The sequence below is a fragment of the Phascolarctos cinereus genome, unplaced genomic scaffold (assembly GCF_003287225.1).
Source record: "Phascolarctos cinereus isolate Bilbo 61053 unplaced genomic scaffold, phaCin_HiC Scaffold_1;HRSCAF=81, whole genome shotgun sequence".
In the NCBI taxonomy this organism is placed as follows: Eukaryota; Metazoa; Chordata; class Mammalia; order Diprotodontia; family Phascolarctidae; genus Phascolarctos; species Phascolarctos cinereus.
This window is the reverse complement of record NW_027555514.1, coordinates 238,128,078-238,152,723: the sequence shown is the minus strand read 5'-3', so window position 1 is coordinate 238,152,723 and position 24,646 is coordinate 238,128,078. Positions and strand designations below refer to the sequence as shown.

The following is a 24,646-nucleotide window of genomic DNA, read 5'->3' as shown; positions in this document are numbered from 1 at the left end:
CAAAAAAACTAAACTATGCATATCCTTTGACCCATTAAAACCATTCTTAGGCTACCTAAGAGAGATTTTAAAAAGAGGGAAAGCAACTATACATACAATAATATTTTCTGCAGGATTTTTATAGCAGCAAAGAACTGGAAATAAAATAGGTTCACATCTGTGGGGGAGAAAGCTGAATAAATTATGGTATATAATACATGGCATATAATGGAGTATTACTGAACCATAAAGGAAAAAATAAATGGAATTCAGAGAAACTTGAGGCAACTTGTAAGAACTGATTCAAAGTGAAATGAATACAACCAGGAGAACAATTTATACAATGAGTATAACATTGAAAATGAAAACAATTACAGAATTCTTATCATTGTAATGTCTATCCATGATTCCAAAATGCCAGTGATGAATCATGTTTTCCACTCCTTTGGCACAGTTCCTAGAACGTAGATGGAGGTTAATGCCTGTTGATTTGATTTGGACAAGAAGCACAGAATGAGACATAGACTATCAGACATAACTAATTCATGAATTTGTTTTGTGTGACTATACTTATTTCCTAAAAGGAAGAGATTGCAGAGGAGAGAAGGGAGGGGTAGCAGTAGTAAGAGTTTTAAAAGAAAAAAAAACAGTAAAGCATTAAGAAAATAAACAATAATATTGCATAAATAAGTTCAAAAGAGAATACATTAGAGAAGCAGATGGATGGATAAGTATCTAAAATTTCAAATAAAGAAAAAAATAGCATACAAAGTAGAGTCACTGCTTTTTTTATAGTACTTTTTTTGTTCTTTGTATTGGGAAATAATATTTGTCAATATTTGTCAACTTCATCATAAAAAAGGAAATTTCAATAAAAATAAATGAAGTATTTAATGTTAATATGATTAATATAATTAAGTTTATGTTGCTTGTCAAAAGTCATTGAAGATTTTCTCTTCCAGGCTATGGAAAATAGTTGAAGAAGCAGGGACGCTGGATTTCTCACACTGACTAAGCAGGTGAGATTTCTAATACAACAGGGAAGGTAGAGGTCAGACTCCAATGTGCACTAATTAATTCAAGCACTGGTTGAAAACACTTTCATTTTCTTAATGAGAAACAGTAAGACAAAAGAACCAGACAGGATTATAATAGAAATGCTATTAACATATAAATACAATTATTTAAGTTAACAAATTTATAAAACATAAAAATATAAATATTTAAGTAAATATAAAGTGTTTTTTTAAAAGCTATGCAAATTATTGAACAGTATTTTGTCAATATGGGGATTGTAATAAGAATAAAAACTACAGTGTTAGTACGTTAGTAGTTGTTTTTTTAAGAGCAAGCACTATACAAATTATTTCCTCCACCTCAATACAGCACAAATATCACCACCATGCTGGATATCTAAAAAGGGTTATACCATACATGGAGAAATCATCATTTTCTATGGAGCCTAATGAACTCAAAGGGATATGTATTTAAGGGGTTATTAATTAATGTTAGTCCCCTCAGAGGTAATCTTTAGTTAATTTCTGCTGAGAAGCCATAGGATCTTTCTGCCCTTGCTGTGTCAGCCTCCTCACAGAGATTCAAGCATTTTGAAGAACTCTGAAGCTGCTGTCATCCTAATCTGGCACATATGGATTAGGCACAAAAAGAACAAAAGATTATAATTTTTTACATGGTAAGATATCAGGTCCTCCTTTTTGAAAAGGCAAGGAAGGGCTTAAAGAAGTCAATTTGCAAATGATCCAACTAATCAGGCAGTTGGTAAACAAGGAAGTTTGGTTACATTCTCATACCTGTAAATCACAAAACGACTGACTGCCATGATATATCATACAAAGAACTAGCATGTCACACCATAAAAGAAAAGGTGTCACACTAAATCACAGATTTTGAGAGCTGGAAGAGGTCTCAGAAGCCATGTAGCCCAACTCCCATTCAAAAAAGGAATCCTCACTCTAATAGACCTAACCAGTGATCATCCATCCTCTTCTGGAAGATCTCCAATGACGGGAAACCCACTACCTCCGAAGGTAGCCTCTTCCACCTTTGGACAGCTCTCAATATTAGGAAGTTGTGTTTTGTTTTGCTCCCTTGACATCAAGCCTAAATGGACCTCTTTGTACCTTTAAACACATTGCTCCTGATTCTCCCCTGTGAAGCCAAACAGATTTAGTTGAAGCAATCAGTGTTTTATATTGGAATCCTTAAAACACTTTAAGCAACTTTTATCCTCACTTATGGCTTCTTTGTTCAGGCTAAACTTTTCCCAGTTCCTTCAACCTAGAAGGAACTCAGTTCCTTTGAACACAGTATTTAGTGGATATCAAGATTACAAATCACAAGATCTCAAAAAATATGTAGCTACATACATCACCTACATGTAGCTAATAATACTTACAAGAAATTATTATGCCTGTTATTAATTTGTTATAATTAAATAAAAAATAAATTATTCAAGTAGGCTACATTTTCTATGCATGAATTCCCCAAGTATAATTTGGACTACAACATACAAACTTTTCTCTCCATAAACATATAATTAATTACTGACATGGTACATGGAACCTAAGGAATAACAAGAAAGTCTACAAAGTTTCTAAGCTCCTAACTACTCTCCTATTGAAATATCACCTCTTCTATGAGACTTTTCCTGATTACTCCAATTCACATTGATATATCCCATTCCTAGCCTCCTGGCATTTGTCTTCTTCACACCTTGTCAAGGAATTGTATTGTCATGAGTTATTCTTACACATTTATGTTATGCATTATTCTTACACATATATGTATACACATTCTTACACATACATAAATTACACACACATATATGCATACACACACATATATGCATACACACACATATATACACACACACATATAAATATACATATAAATATACGTATATATATGTATGTGTATATATATATGTATATATATATATATATATATATATATATATATATATTTCCTTAATGTGTAAAAATCTTATTTGACCCATCAGGACAATAAGTTCCTTGTGTAGAATGGCCATATTGCAGTTTCTTTTATATCCCTGGAATCCCTTATATGGCTCTAGATGCAGAAGTTGTTGAATTCAATTCAACTCAGGGAAACCTGGAAAAAATTTGGGCACTTCACTTAGCTAAAGTTCCTAGTTTTAAAACTGCAGAGAAATTGTAACATAAATCTGCAAAAGCATAAAAAAATCTTCTTCCCAATCAATCAAAATCTAAACAGGATGACTAGCGAATTCTAATATTATGTGAGACCATTTTACTTGTCACTCACAATTTTTGAAAATGGTGCGAAGACAATAGGGATCTAATGTTCACATATAGCTTACTGAGAATAATATGCTTAGCAGCACAAAGTTCAGGGTCTTCTTTATTAACATGATCTCAAATTGGAAAAATAAATTTCTGCATCTTTGAAAGGCTGTTCTGTTTGAAACAATTTCAGGATTTCAAGACTGGGAAGAAGAGAAGAAGAGGGTCAATTTTAATAACACTTTTTATAGAATGTCTTCAGCTCCCCGCTATCTTTGGTAATATGTTAGGCATGACAATAGAGATAATCAACCCAAAGAAGAAAATGTTATAACTTGTCTCCCTCTTTCTCTTATTCTCTTTGTGGTAGGCACTGAAAAGAAGTCCACCTCAAATCCATGAAGCCAAACTAGACTTAGATGGTTATAAGTAGTCATACATTGTCATCTTTTTTTATAGAAATGATTGCGTGCTTCATATGTTTAGAGTTATTAAGGATTATATTTCTACATAGAGTCATTAGTGATAGATTTATATTCTGTTGATCTAATTATTCTCTTGCTGGTCCATGTGCTTGATAATTCATTGGTATGTTCATTACTGAGGTAAGAATTCCCCCACAATCTATATTCTGATGATCCCCATTAAATATTCCTCTTTCTCTAGAGCAAAATTATGTATGTTGCTTTTTGGTAGCTTTAGCTTCACAGGCATTCTAGGACCAAAGCCAAAAGATCCCAGGAACCTTGGTACCCTGATATATTTAGGGGAACATAGATTCAACAGCTGGAAGAAGTTGACATTTCCCCTTACTTCCCCCTCCCAGTACAAAGGCTCATTAACACACTTTTCTTTCAAAGAGCATATGTTTCTTATGTTGTCATAGTGAAAATTTGGTCCATACAAAAGAAAAGGACTATCTTGTCATGGAGGAGGCACCTCTATGATTTTTGTTCTAAATTATAATATATAAATGAATGAATTTAGCAAAGTTAACTTTGTATGAATTTAGAAAGTACTTTGCTTACTTAGAAAGGCAAGGGGTTATTACTAAGTGCCAACATGGATTTATTAAAGAACAAGTCATACCAGATTAACCTCATTTGATTTTCTGGCAGGGTTACTAGACTGGGAAATGAAGTGGACACAGCACAAGTAAATTTAAGCTGGGCATTAAATGAAATCTCTTACTATAACTTTAAGTACAACATAAAGACATGATAGTATAGTCAGATGGGTCTCCAAGTAGTTAAGTGACTGGACCCGAAGAGTAAAACTTAATACATTGGTGCCTCTTGTCAGGGTCATATGTAGTGGGACATAATAAAATTGGTTCTTGGTCTTGGCCTGTATAATAACATAGTCAGATGGGTCTCCAACCGGTGAAGTGACTAGACCCAAAGAGTGATGCTTTGATGTCACTAGGTAGGGATGTATGCAACTGAATATAATAACACTTATCCTTGGTTGTGGTCAATATTTTATCCATTATTTGAATGAAAACAGCTGCTGTTACTGTTGTACAGTCATTTTTAGTTGGGTGAGACTCTTCATGACCCCATTTAGAGTTTTCTTGGCAGAGATATTGGAGTCGTTTTCCCTTTCATTCTCCAGCCTAAAGATGAGAAAACTGAGGGAAATAGGGTTAAGTGAGTTTCTCAGGGTTCCACAGCTAATAAGTGTGAACTCCAGAAGATGAGTCTTCTTGACTCCGGAATAGGCACTCTATCCACTGTGTCACCCAGCTGTCCCTGAATGAAGCCATAAATTATTGTTTATACTAGAGATGCCATGAAACTGAGAAGGTTAGCAGAAACATCGTATAACAGACTCCAGCTCCAAAAAGATATCAATAGGGTACAGTTGGAGATTGAAGCTCATTTGATACTTGCATGGATCTGTGATCTCAATGAAAGGGGCATTCCTTCTGATAAAGAAGATCACAAGCACACCATATCTGACCATTTTGCCCAAGTCCCATCTATGACTTTCAGTAAAAACCTCAATGGGGAGTCCACCCAATGTACTTCCCTCCAGTTATCTTGATGTTGAATAGATGCCAACGGTATAATGGGCAATCAGTCAATTTCATGATGTTAGCCCTTCTATTCTAAAGAAGAGTGTGATATGAGCTGTCTCCTGCTCCCGCATTGTTTCTGATAGTATTGCAGTTAGCAGTTGATATTTATAGCTGTATCTCCAACACTCCAATAACTTTCCAATATCTTAATTGTTGACACATTCTGGTTGTTTGAGGATGAAGATAGCAGAAGAGCCTAAATCTTCCCTGTCCATTTTTTGCCAGTACAGAAATATCCCACCCATGGGTTACAGAATTAAAAGGCAGTTTTCAATCATGGACAGAGGACAAGACTGTCTTGATGTAATACTGAGGCCCCACAGGAAAAAAATATGTCTCTATTCACTTAATGGGGGGGAGGAGAAGGTGGAGATGCCAGGCTCCCCTCAGTCCAAAATTATTTATTCCTGATGGTCAAGCTTCCAATGTAAACAGGTACTATATCACTTCCTAGAAAATGGACATAAATGGAGACACAAGATTAAACATGGGACCTAGTTTGACCTGAAGTAGTAGGCAAGACTTCTGAGCTTTATTCTCAACCATACATCTTGTGATTGTCTTGCCATGCAGCAGGGAACTCCTGCTTTCTCCTACTTCTTTTCCAATCATAGATGTCTCTGATAACATCCTAAATGTCACTTCTTTTGCCCAGTTCTTGATTGGTAATATGTTTTCAGTCTCCTCATGCCATCCCTATGCCTCTCCATTGGCCTTTGGGTAATGCTGATCTTCAATCCTCCCAAGACCTTAACATGTCATGATTCATAGCCATTGAGAAGCCACAGAAGAATAAACAGGGACACAAAAGATTCAGGTTTCTCTGAGAGTTACCTGAGGTTAGAAGAACACAGCTGGTAAACAAACAAACAAAAAAAGCCTTTGTTTTCAAGGAGAAACTTGCTGTGAGCCAAATCAGGCACAATTTGCAAAATACCAGGGAGCTTCCTCTCTTCTTCCTGCTCATTTCTCAGTCCAACACATTGTTCATGCACGGAGTTATTCAAAGACATGGGTATTGATGAACCAACTCTATGAACTATTCATCCAACTTCCTATCATAGTCTGGAAAACAAATATTCTTCCTCTACTTGGTTTTGCCTTTTGGGATAATTTGACCAGGATCTTTAGAAGACTGCAGATCTCATTTAGGAGACCACCAACTTCTAGGACTTTAATGCAATCAGAACAACGTCATCTGCAGACAGGAGCACTAGAAGGCTTTACCATCTGTCAACAAGCCCTTTTCCATTTGAAAGCTGTACATGACATCATCTTCCACAACAGTGGCAAATGTTGTTTGTTATCATGTCTGTTTTAAACTCTAGAGAATCCTAGAACCAATTAATCCTTTTTGTTACACCAAAAATCTTCTACGATTTTGAAACAGAAGTTAGTTACTTTGTTGTAAGAAAAAATAAAATGGTATTTTGTTTTACCAAATCCAATTATTTTTTTTTCTTAAGTCAACAAACAAGCATTATGAGATTATATACTTTAAAGCAGGGGTTCTTCAGTGTTTTGTATCATGGACCTTTTTGACATTAGTAAAAATTATTGATTCCTTCTTAGACTTTTTTTTAACGAGTGAAGGATTTCAGATAGAGGTTAATGAAAATCAAGACCTATTTTTTCTCATCCAGGTCCACAGACACCCTGAAATCTATCCATGGATACCATGAGAAATCCATGCATTCAAGTTAAAAAACTCCTTCTTTATACCTTTCAGTAAATTTTATGACTGTAAAAATGTGATTTGCTAAAGAAAGTAATATATGAAAGCCTGACTGTGCCATTCTCATATCTTCACCAAGGAAACTTCAATGCACATGTCTGTTAGTCTCAAATTTCTTTTAAATATGGGAAACTAATGTGGTAAATGAACATAATGTAATACTATTGTTCTGTAAGAAATGATGAACAGGCAGATTTCAGAAAAACTTGGAATGACTTACATGAACTGATGCTGAGTTAAATGAGCAGAACCAGGATAATATTGCACACAGCAACAGCAACATTTTACGATGATTAACTATGATAGACCTACCTCTTCTCAGCAATATAATGATCCAAGACAATTCCAAAAGACTCATTTGTGCATTTGGAACCAGTTATTAATAATTGCTCATAAATTATTAGCAGTGGTGGTGGTGGTAGGATGTGTAGGGTGTGTGTGTGTGCATTTGGGGGGGTAAGGAAGTTATTAACAATTTAAATCATTTTTTCCCAAGTTGTTAATATCCTCCTTTTGTTTTAAGATACTTTGATGCTCAAAGCCCTCAAAGCTTTGTTGTTTCCAGCATTAACTTCCTCTATGTATATTTTATCTTGTCTGGCTGCTTTTCTCATCTTTTTTTAAAGTATTATTTCTTCTTCCTTTTATAGTATATCAAAGATTGTAATATTTTGCGTCCAAATGTAATAGCTTCACTTAATTCATGGGAAAAAGAGTTTGTTACAAAAAATTTTTATGTAGCGATTCCATTTTTTCATCTCTGTGTTGTCCTTCCAGTTTCATCCTCAAATATGCCAGGAATGATTTTGCTTTTTGCAAATTTGTTTTTCTTGCAAGTATTTTTCACCAGATGAGGGGATGATGTTATTATAATCTTCTAGCAGCCTACTCCATAATATATGACAAATGACTTTATACTTAAAATCAGCATTGCCTTGGGCTACCATAAGATGCAATTATCTTCATGGTGGCCTTCTTGCAGACTCTTACAAATGTCTCATGAAATATTTTTTGCTTATTTGGACACACAACAAAACAACTTCTCCCAATATTCTATTTTCTTCTGCAAGGAGAATCTGTGAGCTAATGCTCCCTTTAGCTTCAATTTCCATTTGTCTTCTAGTTGCATCTGTAGTAAGACTATCAAGACACATATAATTCCACTCCTCCGGCAGTATGTTCACTGGGCAAGAATTTCACAGTTAGAGTACTAACAGTTCTTAAATTTTAGTCTAAAATTGTTAATGTTGTTAGTCCTCTTCACCATTTGTTCCACCACTTTGCCATCTTAACTGCAGAAATAGAATAGGAGCAAACAGGACTGAGTGCCTATGTGTATTTATATTTGTTTTATGGATTGCCATGGCCAAAGAATTCATCACTAAATAGGCAGCCTACTGGCAATAAACTCCTCCCTATTTAGTGAAGCTCGTCCTGGGAAAACAGGTTATCTGTTCTTATAAGTCTACTTAACAAGCCTTTGCAGCACGGTAGAGCCTAATAGACTTGGCACTGATACAGCTTTCAAGGACCCAATGTCACCTCCATGCTATAATGAAGGACTGGAGTAGGATTTGGCAGAAGTGAGTAAGGCTAAGATTATGTTTCATGCCCTCTAATTGGATTTAAAATGAGAAACTACATAGTTACAAAATGAGAGAGACATGGTCAAAAAGAAGTTCATGTGAGAGAAAAAAAAATCTTCAATTTTATTGGACTACAAGCTCAATATGAATTAACAGTGTGATGTGGAAGCCAAAAAGACAAATGCTGTCCTAGACTGTGTTAAGACAAAACACTGTGCAGAGAATGAAGATCCCTCTATAAGCTGTCCTGATCAGCCACATCAAAAGTACTAGACGCACTTCTCATCTTTTAGGATGAACAATGACAAACTATCCTGTAATGAAAGTGACCTGGATGGTGAGAGAACCAGAAATCATGATATAGGGAGAACCACTGAAAGAAATAAATTGGTTAGCCTAGAAAAGACTTGGGAGAACACAGGAGCATAAATGAAGCACTAGAAAAGGTCTTACAGGTATTTACAAAAATATGAATTGTCTCTTGGAACAAAAGAGGATCAATAGAAGTAAACAACCCTATTTTAGAAAAAAGGGAGCAGCAGCTAAGTGATACAGTAGATAAAGCACAGGGCCTAAAGTCTGGCAGACCGAGTTCAAATGTTGCCTCGAACATTTACTAGCTCTGTGACTTTGAACCACTCACTTGGCCCTGTTTGCCTCAGTTTCCTCATCTCTAAAATGAGCTAGAGAAGGAAATGGCAAACCACTCCAGTATGTTTGCCAAGAAAACTCCAAATGGGATAATGAAGGGTCCACATGACTGAAATGACTGACGACAAAAGAAAAATAAACTGAATAAGCCATCAAAGAAAAAAATCCTCATGACCAGTTGGATTCACAAATGAATTCCACCAAATATTTAAGGAACAATTAATCCCAATAAGCTATCTGAAAAAAAAATAGTTAAAGAAAGAGTCCTACCAGTTTTTTTTAATGACACAAATATGGAGGTGATTAAGCCAGGGAGAGCAAAAGAGAGAGAGAGAGAGAGAGAGAGAGAGAGAGAAGAGAGAGAGAGAGAGAGAGAGAGAGAGAAAATTATAGATCAATTTCCTTAATGAATATCATGCAAAAATTTTACATAAAGTACTGGCAAAGAGATTACAGAAACATATCACAAAGATCAAACACTAGAGCAGATAGGCCTTAGACTAGGAATGCAGGGCTGGTTCAATATTAGGAAAATTATCAGTATAATTGATCATATCAATAACAATAATAACAAAAATCATATGATTTTATGAACAGATGCAGAAAAACTACTTAACAAAAATACAAAACCCATTCCTATTTAAAAAAGTAAAACACTAGAAAGCATAGAATTCAATGGAGCCTTTCTTAAAATGATAAGTAGTATCTATCTAAAACCAAGAGCAAGCATTATCTGTAATGAGGATAAACTTGAAGCCTTCCCATTAAGATCAGGAGTGAAGCAAGGGTGTTCATTATCACCAGCATGTGTGAATATTGTGCATTTCACTAGCTATAGCAATAAGAAAAGAAAAAGAAATTAAAAGAATGAAAATAGGCAATGAGGAAACAAACCATCACTCTTTGCAGATGATACGAAGGCATACTTAGAGAATCTAAGAAAATCAACTAAAAACCTAACTGAAACAATTAACAACTTCAGTAGAGTTGCAGGATACAAAATAAACCCACATAATCATCAGCATTTCTATATACTAACAATAAAACTCAGGAGGAAGAGATTGAAAGAGAGAGTCCATTTAAAATAACTGCAGAAAATATAAAATACTTGGGAGTCTACCTGTCAAGACAAACCCAGGAACTTTATGAACACGATTACAAAATATTTTTCAAACAAATAAAGGTAGATGTAAAAAACTGGAACAATATTAATTGCTGGTGAGTAGGCTGAGCCAACATAATAAAAATTACAATTCTACTAAGTTAATTTACTTATTCAGTGCCATACCAATCAAGCCACCAAAGAATTATTTTACAGAGCTAGATAGAGTAGCAACAAAATTCATCTGGAAGAACAAAAAGTCAATAATATCAAAGGAATCAATGGAAAAAGTGTTAAGGAAGGTGGACTAACAGTTCCAGATTTAAACTATATTAGAAAAAGGTAATCATGAAAACAAGATTGTACTGGTTGTAAAATAGAGTGGTGGATCAGTGGAATTAATTAGGTACACATTGCTCAGTAGTTAAAGATCTTAATAATCTAAAGTTTGATAAACCCAAAGATCCAAGCTTTTAAGATAACAACTCAACATCTAACAAAACTTGCTGAGAAAATTAGAAAGCAGTTTAGCAGAAATTAAGCACACACCAACATTGCACATTGCATGCCAACATAACATCAAAATGGATAAATTATTTAGACATGAACAGTGATAACATAAGTAAATTAGAGGAGCATATAAAAATTATATCTGTCAGATCTATGGGTAAGGGAGGAGTTTACAACCGAGCAAGAGATTGAGGGAATTACAGGAAGTAAAATAGATAATTTTAATTACATGAAATTAAAAAATTTTTACACAGTCAAAATTAATGCAGTCAAAATTAGAAGGAAAATAGGAAACTAGGGGGAATGTCTTGAAGAAAGTTTCTCTGATAAAGGCCTCACTTCCCAAATATATAGAGAACTGGGTCAAATTTATTTGTAAAAAAAAAACAACAGGTATCTCTAGTTGATAATCAAAGGATATGAAAAGGCAGTTTTCGAGAGACAAAAATCAAAGCTATCAACAGTCCCATGAAAAAATGCTCTAAATCACTCGTGATTAGAAACATGCAAATTAAAATAACTCTGGGACACCACCTCACATCAGATTGGCTAACAGGATGGAAAAGGAAAATGACAAATGCTGGAGGGGATGTGGAAAAATTGGGACACTAATGCACCTTCAGTGGAGTCCAATCCTTCTGGAGAATAATTTAGAACTATATCTAAAGTCATAAAAAATCATAGAAAAGGGAAAAGGACCTATTTGTACAAAAATATTTATATCAGCTCCTTTTGTAGCAGCAAATAATTAGAAATTGAGAGGACATCCATTAATTGAGGAATACCTAAACAAGTTGTAGTATGTGATTGTGACGGAATGCTATTGTGCTATAAGAAATGATGAGCAAGGTGGTTTCAGAAAAACCTGAAAAGACTTATATGAACTCATACAAAGTGAAGTGAGCAGAACCAGGAGAACATTATACACAGTAATGAGGATCATCACCTGTGAAACACTTAGCTACTCTGATCAAGACAACGCTCTAAGAATTCCAAAGAACCCATGATGAAAAATGCTATCTACCTCTAGAGAAAAAACTGATGAACTCTGAGTGGAAAATGATGCATAGTTTTTTTTTTTACTTTCTTTGTTTTTGTTTTATTTTTTATATTTTATTTCTTTTGCAATATGGCTAATATGGAAATGTTTTGTATCACCTCACATATATAATTGAAATCAAGTTACCTGCCTTCTCAAGGATGGGTGAGAGGTGAAAGAGAAGGAGAAAATTTGGAACTCAAAATTTTAAGTAGTGATTGTTTAAAAATTTTACATATAACTGGGAAATGTTTAATGAAATAAATCAAAATAAATTTAAAAAAACAAAAATTTCATTGTTGTTTAGTGTGTTCAGTCATGTCTGACTCTTTGTGATCCCTTTTGGGGTTTTCTTGACAAAGATACTGGAAAGGTTTGCCATTTCCTTCTCCAGCTCATTTTGTAGATGGGGAGACTGAGGCAAATAGAATTAAGTGACTTGCCCAGCATCATACAGCTAGCAAGTATCTGAGGCCAGATTTGGATTCACAAAGATGAGTCTTCCTGACTTCAGGCCTGGCAATGTGCCACCTAGCTGCCCCACCCTCCAAAAACAATTAATTTCATCAAAAAATGGAACAGACTCTTTCAAGGTACAATGAATTCCCTGCCATTAAAGTTTTTCAAGCAAAGTCAATAACTACTTGTCATAAACATTACAGGTCAGATCCATAATTTGGCCAGAAACTGGGCTAAATGGACTCAAAGATCTCTTACAGCTGTTCAGTTTTCTGATTCTATAATATTATGAATAAATGAATGGAATCATCTTCCTGGCATGAATATTCTTCCATCCAAACATTTATCAAAAGCCTGCTTTATTCAAGGCATTATGCTAGTTGCTGAAGGCACTAGAAACATCCTACATGCCATATACCAATAAAAATTACTTCTCTAATTCAGAGATGTTTTAAAAGATTCATACGGCATACATTAGCAAGCCAAGCTGATTTAACAACTTAATGAAAATCTGCACATACTTAAGATCAGACTGGGTTGGCATCTGTAGCAATTACTTTACTGAAACACACTTCATAGTGCATATTAGAAGGCAAGGCCAAACCTTTACATCATGCCACATAAAATTATTTCTTTTAGGGATTATGCTGCAGGAGCTGTTTAAAGAGAACACATCTACAACACATTAGTACATGGACATAAATATCTCAAGACATAGGTAATAAGGAGGACAGCAAAAGAAATTCATTAGCTTCCTTAGATGCATATGATGAAGGATGCTACAGCAAAGTGAATCATCCCATTATATATACTATAAGGTAATTTAATAAGGAATAGTAACAGTGAAGAATGCTTTTAAGATGAAAGGCTATATGGGTCAATAGTGAGTGAAACAGAGAAATGCTTCCTGGCTACAAATGGGCAGTTCCGTGGAAATCCCTGAAGTTGGGAGCTGGGTTTCAATACTAACGATTGGTCTGAAGGAGACAGAGAAAAGATCCACATTTTCTTGCTTTTTACCCACTTGGTACTAGTGAGCAGTGAACTTGCAATAGAAGCACTCAGGAGTCGTGGATTATTGGGTCATGCTGGGAAATTCCCAGCCAGTTTTGCCTGGGGTAAAGAACAGTCTCACTTCCCATGCAAAGAATTGAGGTCAGGTATTCCTGCCCCAGGTGTTTGCAGGGCAGGGTGATGCCAATGACACAAACTTTAATAGTAAAGTGTATTTGAACTACTAGAACTATTTTTAAAATCAGAAACTAAAATGTCTGGCTTCAGCTAAGCTTTTATCAATCAATGTCTATGACATCTTTCCAAAGAACCCAAGAATCCTGATCTGTCAATTTAATTTAAAAATGCACGTAATACACAGTTATAACAGTATCAATTATTTTATCTAGTTTGTGAACTGTTCATTGTAAGACTATTAAAGCTACTCAGTATGTTGTACTTTAATGAAATAGATCCAATACTCCAGAGAGAAAAACCTAGGTTTCAAAATCCTAAAACCTCTGATCAAGTCAGTACTTTATTCTTACTGGGGAGCAATATGTCTCCTTTCTTCTTCTGGTCCTTGATCAAACATGCTTTGGGGAATTAGAGGAGTAATAGGAAAAGGGGGCAGAGAAAGCTATTGCTGCCATAGTCCGATGCGGAATAGGAGTGGGGAGAAGAGAAAATTACCTTCAGGATGTATTGGAGGTAGAAAGGAAAAGCTCTAGTCAAAATCAGAAGCACAGTCAGTTAACATTAGGATAACTAGGTTTATTAAGTCCCATGAAGGAACTCAAAGATTCAAGGTGGCAGATATAATCTCCTTAAATATTGCAGTTTCCATTTTCTTCCATTTTAAGAAAATCTGATCTCTTTTGTATATGTAGCTGAGCAATCATAATATACATGACTGAACAAAAACAGCCCGAGGGATTGTTAAGGAAATTGAGGGGCTAACATGCTGAGCAGCAGGAAAGCAGAAACTAATCAAGAAGACTTTTCTCTTTGGGGATCCCACACCCACGTAGATGGATGCCTTTCTCATTTCTGTGGAGTACCTCTGAAGGCAGGGCTCCAACAAATCAAGATCATTCCCTTTATCACTTTGGACAAAATGAAATTTTCTGGTCTAGGTGTCTGAAAATAGCTCCTGATTAAAGAATTACCAATTTAGCTGGAAAAGGGCCTCAGAGGTATTCTAGGACAATCCCCTCATCTTGCAGATGGGGAAACTGAAGTCCAAGATCACACAGGTAGTAAGTGGAAGATCCCGGATTTGTACCCAAATCCTGTGACTCTCAATCAAGCCATCTTTTCACTTGATGGCACTGTTTTCTTTGTCTGTCTTTTTGATATTGACTCACTAAAAAAGATGGAAAGGCAGTGAGGTATAGCACATAAAGAACCTGCCTGAGGAGTCAGGAAGCCCTGCATTCAGGTCCTGCCTCTGAAACATACAGCCTATGGAAACCTGGGCAAGCTGTCTAACCCAGCAGTCTCCAGGCAATTCTAAGGCAACAAATTCCAGAAGAGCCTCAGAGTCACAATGCGAAAGGAGATCTTCGTTGGGAGCCCCCATACCAATGAAAGCATAGATCCAGTACATATATATATATATATATATATATATGTGCGTGTGTGTGTGTGTGTGTGTATATATATGTGTATATATATATATATATATGTATGTATGTATGTATGTAGGTGTGCTTGAATATACTTATACAGGCAGCTAGGTAGCACAGTGGATAGAGTTTCAGGCCTGAAGTCAGAAAGACTCATCTTTCTGAGTTCAAATCTGGCCTCAGACTCTTCCTAGCTGTGTGACCCTGAGCAAGTCACTTAACCCTGTTTGCCTCAGTTTTGTCATCTGTAAAATGAGCTGGAGAAGGAAATGGCAAACCACTCCAGTGTCTGTCAAGAAAACCCTGAATGAGGTCATGAAGAGTCAGGCACAACTAAAACAAATAAACAACAACAAGAACACAACACAACACACACACACACACACACATGTATATGTGATACATACATTTATATATGGGTTTATGAGAATACATATAAACAAATGTATATACACATATGTGTGTGTATATTTTATATAGGTACATATATACATATATACATATATATATACATATATACATGTATATATATACATGTGTATATATATACATGTGTATATATATATACATATATATATACATATTATATATATATGCACATGTCTATGTATCCTTAATCTATTCCGCAAAACAGAATCCAGAACTGCTCATTAAGATGGTAACATGAGAGATCATAGAACTCAGCTCTCCCACATATACTGCAGCAAAAATTTTTTAAAGTAGTCCACATTCAATAACAATAGAGAAATTTAAAAAGAAACAAAAATATGCTCCTTCATTCAACCCAGGATCCTTTTTTCTTTTTAGCCATGGCAGAAGAAATCTAGAAGCCTATAGAAATTGAGAAGTCACTATAAGATCAGGTAAACAAGCCTGAAATGGACCAATATTCTGACCAGGGACATGCAGGAGTTCATTAGACCATGGGCTTATTCTATCTTAATGGACTTAAGGGAGGGAAAAAAGATAGGGAACAAGGAATACAGTGTGGAAAAATGGAGAACAAAGAGAGAAAATGACTACTCACAATTGGAGGGTGAGAGAAGAAGAGCATACAACATGGAGGATAGGAGGAAGTAATGAATATCTTCTTGACTTTACTCTTATTTGGGTAAAAGGAAGGTAGAACACATTCTACCCACCACTACCACCATGTTCATGCATGTGTATGTAAAAGAATTTAGTGTGATAATACATTTAAGTGAATAACAAAATAAAAGACAGGAAGAGAGGGGGGTTTAGGAGGAAGGAAAGAGTCAGGTAAGGAGTAGATAACACACAAAACAAACTTCAACTTTGGAGAGTAGATCATAAGGAAAGAGAAAGAAAAATGGAAGGAAGGGAGGGAGAACTAGTGATTGAGGTCTGGGCTATGTGAAGAGAGGATATATAAAGAGTGGGAACAAACAACTTCAAATATACATACACATACACACACACACACACATACACACATATACATATGTGTTCCTCCCTTTTTTTGCCACCTTTTTTTTATAAAGATGGTAAAAGGACAAAAATAGGAAAAAGTTTAAGAGGATATGGTGAAGGAACATATACAATTACTAATCATTATCATGAATATGAATGGGATTAATTCACTCATAAAAGCAAAGCCAGATTAAATAAAATAATATAAAATATGTAATTTACAAGAAAAGCCCTTGAACATAGAGACAAATTGCTGCAAAACTTATTACACTTCATGAAACAACAAAGAACAGGACTGGCAATCACTATCTTAGACAAGGCAATAGGGTAAATAAATGAGGTTTAAATAGTTGAACAGGGAAACTATGTTATGCTTAAAGAAACCACACATAATATAAATACTTAACCTTTTATGAACAAAATAGCATTGTACTGTCATAGTCAATAACAGGTAGTATGCGTTAAGTCCTTCCTATGTGTCAGGCACAGTTCTAAGCATTGCACATGCAAAGAAAGACAAAAATCATGGTCCACACCCTAAAAGAATTCATATTCTAATGGGAGGAATAAAAAACAAACAACTATGTCAGACAAAGTGTATACAGTATAAGTGCAAGAATTTAAATATGTTAAGGAAAAGTTGATCAAATTACAAGAAGAAATAGACAGTAAAATTATAGTAGTCAAAGACCTCAGTGTAAGCCTTTCAGACCCAGACAAGCTATTTAAAAAAAAAAAAAGACAAACAAGAAAGAGATTAAGGACCTAAGTGAAATTATATAACAGTTAGATATACTACATCTCTGACAACTAGTGAATGGGAATACAAAGGAATATACAGGTATCTTTGGTATATGCAGCACTTTAATGAAAATCAACCACTAGTCTAGGGCAAAAAAAGTATACATAAAAACAGAAAAGCAAAAATGTTAAACATGTCCTTTATTTGCCAATATGTGATAAAAAATTATACTCAATAAAAGATAATGGAAAAGGATTCAAACTTGATAGGAGACTAAATAAAAATTCGCTGGTCAAAGAACAAATCATGGAGATAATAGATAATTTAATCAAAGAAAATTATAAAAATTTAACATGCCACAATTTTGGGGATGCATCCAAAACAGTATTTAAGAAATAATTTATATCTAAACATTTTCAAAAGAGAGAAAGAACAGGTCAATTAATTGAACATGCAATAAAAATTATGAAAGCAAACAAAAAAAAACAAGGAAATAGAAGAAAATTCTAAAATGAATTGAAATTATTAACAACTTCTATAAAGTAGAATCACATAAAATAAATCCACAAAAATCATCAGACTTTTTATATATTACCAACAATACCCAGCCTAAAGAAATATGAAAAAGAGATACCATTCAAAAAAACTACAGAATGTATAGAATGTTTGGGATTCATCTACCAAGATATATACACTATTTGTATTAAAACAACTATAAAACAAAAGAATGATAAACTTGGTTAATTGGACAGAGAGATTAATTGCTAATAGTTGCGTCCTGGAAACATAATAACAATGATAAAAATTCCTAATTAGTTTATACGTTCAATGCCAAACTAACCAATTTAATAAAGATTTATTTTAAAGAATTAGAAAATAATAATAATGAAATTCAGTGGAAATACAATGTAAATGGAAAGAACAGCCACCAAAAAAAAAATGAATGTTTACAAATTTCTGAAGAACAAACATAGACTTCTCTACCCCACACCTTCACAGAGGTATGATGTTTACAAGTGTGGAACATTGCACATATTTTCAGATACTTTTTATGTTTTGATCAGTTATGTTGATTTTCTCTCTTCATTTTCCTTTTTGTCTTTGATCTTGTCTTCCCTTTTTGACATGTTGATCAGTGGAACAGATTAAATATACAAGATGCAGAAGTAAAAAAACATAGTATCACAGCACTATACTTAATAAATCCATAATCTAATATACTGGAATAATCTATTCGAGAAAAATTGCAAGGAAAATTGAGAAGCTGTCGAATGTAATTTAGGTTCAGACCAACAAATCATTGTATACTACAAAATAAGCTCCAAATGGATTCATGACCTACAGTAATGATAAAGGGTCTGTACAGATAAATTAGATGAGCAGGGAAGGAGAAACTATGGGTAGCGGAAGAACTCTTCACAAAATAAGGGGCAAGTAGCATCAAAGGAAATAAAAATGGACAAATCTGAATATATAAAATTGCAAAGGCTTTATGCAGACAAATATCAATACAACTCACATTAGGAAAAATTAATTAGGAAAAATAGTTCTCAAAGGATGAAATTCAAACTATCAATGATCACACAAAAATGTTCCAAATCATCAATATGAGAAGTTAAAATAAAATAATTCTGAGTTCCCTTCCGCCTTATACCAACTAAATTTCCAAAGGAAAATGATTGTTGGAGGAGATGGGAGAATACAAGAACACTAATCTACCATTGATAGGGCCGGGGAATTGATATGATCATTCTGCAAAGTAATTTAGAACTGTAACCAAAATGTCAATGAACTATGGCCCAATAAGTGGGATAAAAATATCTCACTAAGTTTATATCCCCAAAGAGCTCAAAAAACAGGGAAAATAGCTAGAGGTATAAAAACTAATTATAGCAGCATTTTTCTAATGGCAAAATTCTGGAAACTGGGGAGGGGCAGGGCATACCCATCAATTAAGGACTCATGAAGCAAATTAGGGCCTATCAATATAATGGGAAGTATTGCACTACAAGAAATGTGGTGTGGGGGGGCAGCTAGGTGGTGCAGTGAATAGAGCACCAGCCCTGAAGTCAGGAGGACCTGAGTTCAAATCCTGCCTCAGACCAAACACTTGACACTTACTAGCTGTGTGACCCTGGGCAAGTCACTTAATCCCAATTGCCTTTAAAAAAAAAAAGAAAGAAATGGGGTGTGTGTGTATGTATGTATACACACATACGTGCATATAAATATCTTTAACAAATTGCACATGTAGCTGATTCATGGTTGTATATGAAATCCTCATTTTCCACACTTCTTTTTACATGGAGATGATTATGTTTGTGAACTTCATAATGAAAAAAGAAAATTAAAAAACAAACAAGGAAAATATAGACTCAACTTTTAAGTACCTCTTGCTATAATGCAAAAATGAGGAAAGTCTTACCTAGTTTTGGAAGAGAATAGGGCACTTTGAAGTAGTCTTCATAAAACTCTATCAATCTCTTTGTTATATGGAGAGCATAATCCCCAGATCCTCTTCTGACTGCATCAGGTCTTGCATATAATCGCACCTGATTAGAAACAAGTAGGAAAAAGAAAAAAAAGAAAGAAAGAAAAGGTTACATCAGCCTCCGGGTATCAGCCTTCTGCCTTTATTGCAAAGATGAGCCAACACAAATCATGTTTTTATGTTCTAAAAGCCAGAAGAGAATTCCTGTTCATATATCAAAGCAAGCTGTGGCTGAAGAGACAGAACTTAAACAATTAAGGTAACAAAGTTGAGAAAAGCATGATTCCCTATTTTTTTTTACTTGCTTGTCAAATGAAAGATTTATACACCTGGCATCAAAATCAATATTGAAAAGCAATCATTAACATGTGTTTGCTAGAGATATGATGGTACAGTGGATTAGGATAATGGGTCTCTTTGCCTACTCTGAATATAGGCAGGATACTGTGGCTCAGGAGGAAAGGGAGTTCATGGTTTGTTAAAGAAACATTTTATTGAGCTTCAGGAGCATTACTACATTGAATGAAAAATATACAATTCACGTTTCCCACTTTTCTTCAGCACCGACTATCATTATCCTCCATGGGTAAGCTAAGGTTGAGAGGCAACCATTTGTAAATTCTTTCATGGACATAAGCAATTAACATTCCTGAAGTCAATCCATAAAGGCTCCAGGCCTAGGAAACCAAGAGGGACAAATAAGGTGAAGTAATCCATATTTCTAACACAACTTGGCGATTTAATACTTATCTTATATCAAGTGCTATATATTACCTAGTACTCACTAGAAAAGGCCTAAGGAAAGTCACATAGAACTCTACAAAAACTGTTAACAATTGAGAGAAAGAAAAAAAAAAAGATTCAAATCAAATTATTTCTTTTATTAAAAACAAAAACCTTTAAACAGTATGGTTGGTTTTTGCAACACACTCTCTCTCTCTCACACACACACACACATATATACACACCCTCCTTGGGCTAAAGCGATTTTTCATTTACCTTCTCCCTAATCTTCATATCACCACCCAGGAAGGTTTAGTCAATAGGTCAAAAGTTTCAGAATAGGAAGACCTGATGACTTGGGCCAGGTACAAGTTAGCCCCAGATGCAAGTTTACAAGTTAGAGAAAATAAATCAAATTTTTTTCCCCTAAAAATGCTTTTACTAAATACAGAAAATTAGCAAATATATACAGGTGCAACTCTCTACATTCCCACCTGCAAGGATGAACTCAGGTCAAAAATGTATACACACTATGTGGCAATAAATTGTCAAATCTAAGGAACTACCAACTCTTCTTGATAATGGCTATATCAGATTCTCCAAAAGACATTTAGCCTATCCCCATTCTGGAATAACAACTAAAAATGGGCTTAAAATCATTAATGACTTGCTGCCTAATCAACAAGGCAGGAGCAAATAAATATCCCCTAAGATATTCTGCCCCTTGTTCTCTGATCTTCACAGTCACTCCAAGGACTGGGATCATATTTCATTTCTAATAGGAAATAACCCAGATTTCAGTTCCAAATATTGGGGAGGGAGAAGGAAACCAGGTGGAATAGTAGATAAGGCAAAATCCAGGAGCATATTGGAGCTATCTTATACTCAGCTCACAAGAGCCCATTTTAAAATTTTGTGTGTGAACATTTACAGCTAAGAAACTAGAAAAAGCTAAAAATCAGGGCTTGATTTATTACTGTCTTAATTGCTTAGACCAAAGAAAGTGGAAAAATATAAATAATACGTATTAAACTTAAAACAGTGACATGCATAAAATTTTTCCCCAGACAGCCAGTTGTTAAACATTTACTAGCACAATGCTGGCAAAAATCCCAACAAAGCAAAAAAAGGAGAAAAAAGCAATCAAAGCCTAAAAACATAAACAAGAACCAAAATTACAATAGCCATGGTTTTTCCAAATTATAAGTCAGAAACTTACAACAAAACTAAAGACCAAAAGAAAATTATACTAGTAAGTCGGTAGCCAGGAATAGAGGAAGAAGTCCAGTCAGTCAGGAGAACATGAGGCAGGTAGACTCATCAGCAACCTATTACGTCCAAGTACAAGCAGAATCAAAGGAGAGAAGAGGTCATCTTCAAGAGATATTGCAAAAGTAGAACTGATAAGTCTTGGTGTAGAAAAAGGGGGAGGCAGTGTTAAAAGTTAAGCTGTCTCCTAGGTTATGAGCCTGAGGGACTGGGAAGATGGTATTACCCTCTACAATAATAGGAACGTTAGGAGGTAGGAGAGTTTGAGGGAAAAGATAATGAGTTCAGTTTTGAACATGATGAGGTTAAGATGAACTGGACATCCAGTTCAAGATGTCTTAAAAGCAGTTGAAGGTGTGAGATTGGAGGTCAGCCGAGAGGTTGGGTCAGGATGGGTAGATCTGAAAATTGTAATTAAATCCATGGCAGTTGATGAGATTACCAACTGAAGTGGTATAAAATGAGAAGAAAAGAGGCCCCGGGACAGAACCCTGAGGGACACCTATGGTTAAAGAGTATAATCCAGGTGAGCATGCAGCAGAGGAAATCAAGAAGGAAAAGTCAGAGATGTAAGAGGAGAACAGGGATAGAGAGTATCAACAGTGTCAAAGCCTTCAAGGAGGTCGAACAGAATGAGAATTGAGAAAAGGCCACCGGATTTGGCAACTAAGAGAGCAGTGATAACACTAGAGAGAGCAGTTTTGGTGGAATGATAAGATCCAAAGTCAGACTGTAAGGGAGTGAGAGGAGAAAAAAATGGAGGCACTTATGGTAGACAGCCTGTTAAAATACTTTAGCCATGAAAGGCAGAAAATACATTAGGACAATAGTTAGCATGGATGGAAAGATAAAATGAGGGATTTTTTTCAGGATGAAAGAGACATGGACACATTTTAGGCAGTAGGAAATGAGCCAGTAGACAGTCAGAGATTGAAAGTAACTGATAGAGTGGGGATAACTGAGGGGGCAATATGTTGAAAGAGATGGGATGGAGTGGGATCATTTAAGGAGGTTAGCCTTGTTAAGGAACAAAGCTACCTCATCATGTGAGACAAAGGTGACAGAAGAGATAGTGGCGGAAAACATAATGTGAAATGAGGAAGAAGGGAGAAGAAAGAGTTTATGGTGAATGGCCTCAATTTTTCTCAGCTGAGTAGGGGTGGGTTGGGAGGGGAGGAGCCATAGGAGGCTTAAGGAAGGATGAAAAGGTTTGGAAGAGCGACTATATAAGAGTAGGATAGGAAGTTGATACTATGATTGTCTATCAGCAGTAATGACTCATTTGAGGTTGTATAAGATAAACATGTAATGGAGCTAACCAGAACAGTTGCATGAGATGCAAGGCCTGAGGTCAAAGGGATGGTTATTCCTCTTTGCACCAGAGATTCTCCACATCTCAGTTGGGAGATCTGCTGGCAACAGAAGATTAAAGTTTCTTTGTGCCAGCACAGATTAAAGTTGTCACTTTAGTGGAAGATGCTCAGCCCAGGCCCTTGCCACCTTCCCTCAGCAGGAGATGGAAGGTATAACATGAGAGGTCAGAGGAAAGTTTGGCTCCTCTTCTCACTGGAAGCTGGTCAGACATAGTAGACTTCCCACACAGAGGAAGTCACTTTGGGGCCAATGGAAGATGCTCACCTGGCCCCTCATCATTTTCCCTCAGAGGACACACTGCACAGCAAAGTGACCAGAATAGCCCATTGAAATGCACATCAGTAAAGTTCTGCCACTTATTCTACTAGACCCCTTGACAGTATCAGCAAGTGAATCTCCAGGCTACTAACCACTCATTGACATAAACAGCAGCAGTCCCTGGGAGTACTGCGCTAGTACTCAAGGATTTATCAGAGACAGTTAAACTCAGTCAAGAACTAGCATGAGATAACATGCCCACAACAGGGGAAGCCACCCACAAAACAAGCACCAGAGCATTTCCAAATATTTACAAGATGTCCAGGTGGCCAGAGCTGACAATGGCAGAGAAAGGGACTCACTGGGGATATCACACTCAGAGAGGTCAGTTACCATTGCAGGCAGCTGCCACCAATGGCCCCAAGCTTAGCATATTCCTGGCCCCTGCCTATTCTATTAAAGTTCATGTCTGCTATGACACAAGGAAGGAAGGACATATGAATATTCTGGGCAATCACTGAAGCAATGTGCTTCCCTAAACTGGGAGCTTTCCCAGGCAGAAGAAATCCCAGTTTCCCCCTTTCCTCTTCACTTCACTGGGCAGAACCAGTTATGGCTGCTGCTTCAGAATCCCTGCCTCAGTCCCACAGCACAAGCCCATGGATCAGCTTGTGCTCCCTACCTTAACATGGAGACAGGTGGAGGAAGAGTTCTGAGAAAGTAAATTTAATTATTTGAATTCTCAAGTGTTACTAATCTGTTGAGCTTCATGCTTTATTGTCTTGTGGATTCAACTGTAATTTTTCTACCTCTAGTGCATAACACTCTTTAGGGGTTGGGTTTTTTTTTCAGTTTTTGTTAGTAAATACTAGATAAAAATATTTATTTCGTTCACCGTTTTGTTGCACATTTGACCAATGATTGAAGTTCAATCACTGACCAAAAAGGGGAGGTGCTTAAAAAGAATCTAAGGATCATTGGCCTTCCAGGGGAAAAAAATGGCAAATCAAAACCTAACCATTGCAAGGGCAGAAGAAAAAAGGCTAAGCAGAACTGAGTATAGAAAAGAAAGGACCAATCAAAATAATGCATGGATCACATTTAGGAAGAAAAATAATACTATGCTTTAAATCCCAAGACACATAGTGGTAACTTTTATCAGTTCCGATGTCACAAGAAAGACACCCTTATATGGAAAGGAAATTTGAATACCATAAAATTGTTTCATACCCACTAGAAACTGGAAAGGAAATTGAATAATTTCTTCCCAACCAAAGAAGCTTAAGCTACAAGCAAAAAATGACATACCCTG

General features: G+C 35.6%; 1 protein-coding gene across 1 annotated transcript in view; it reads right to left on the bottom strand.

Annotated features, from left to right (window-relative positions):
• Positions 1 to 24,646, bottom strand: part of TRHDE (thyrotropin releasing hormone degrading enzyme) — a 461,792-nt gene that overhangs the window by 328,937 nt on the left and 108,209 nt on the right. The window contains exon 3 of the mRNA XM_020968898.2: positions 19,645 to 19,771. Within this exon, the coding sequence (XP_020824557.1) occupies positions 19,645 to 19,771 (127 nt within the window). The remainder of the gene's footprint in view (positions 1 to 19,644; positions 19,772 to 24,646) is intronic.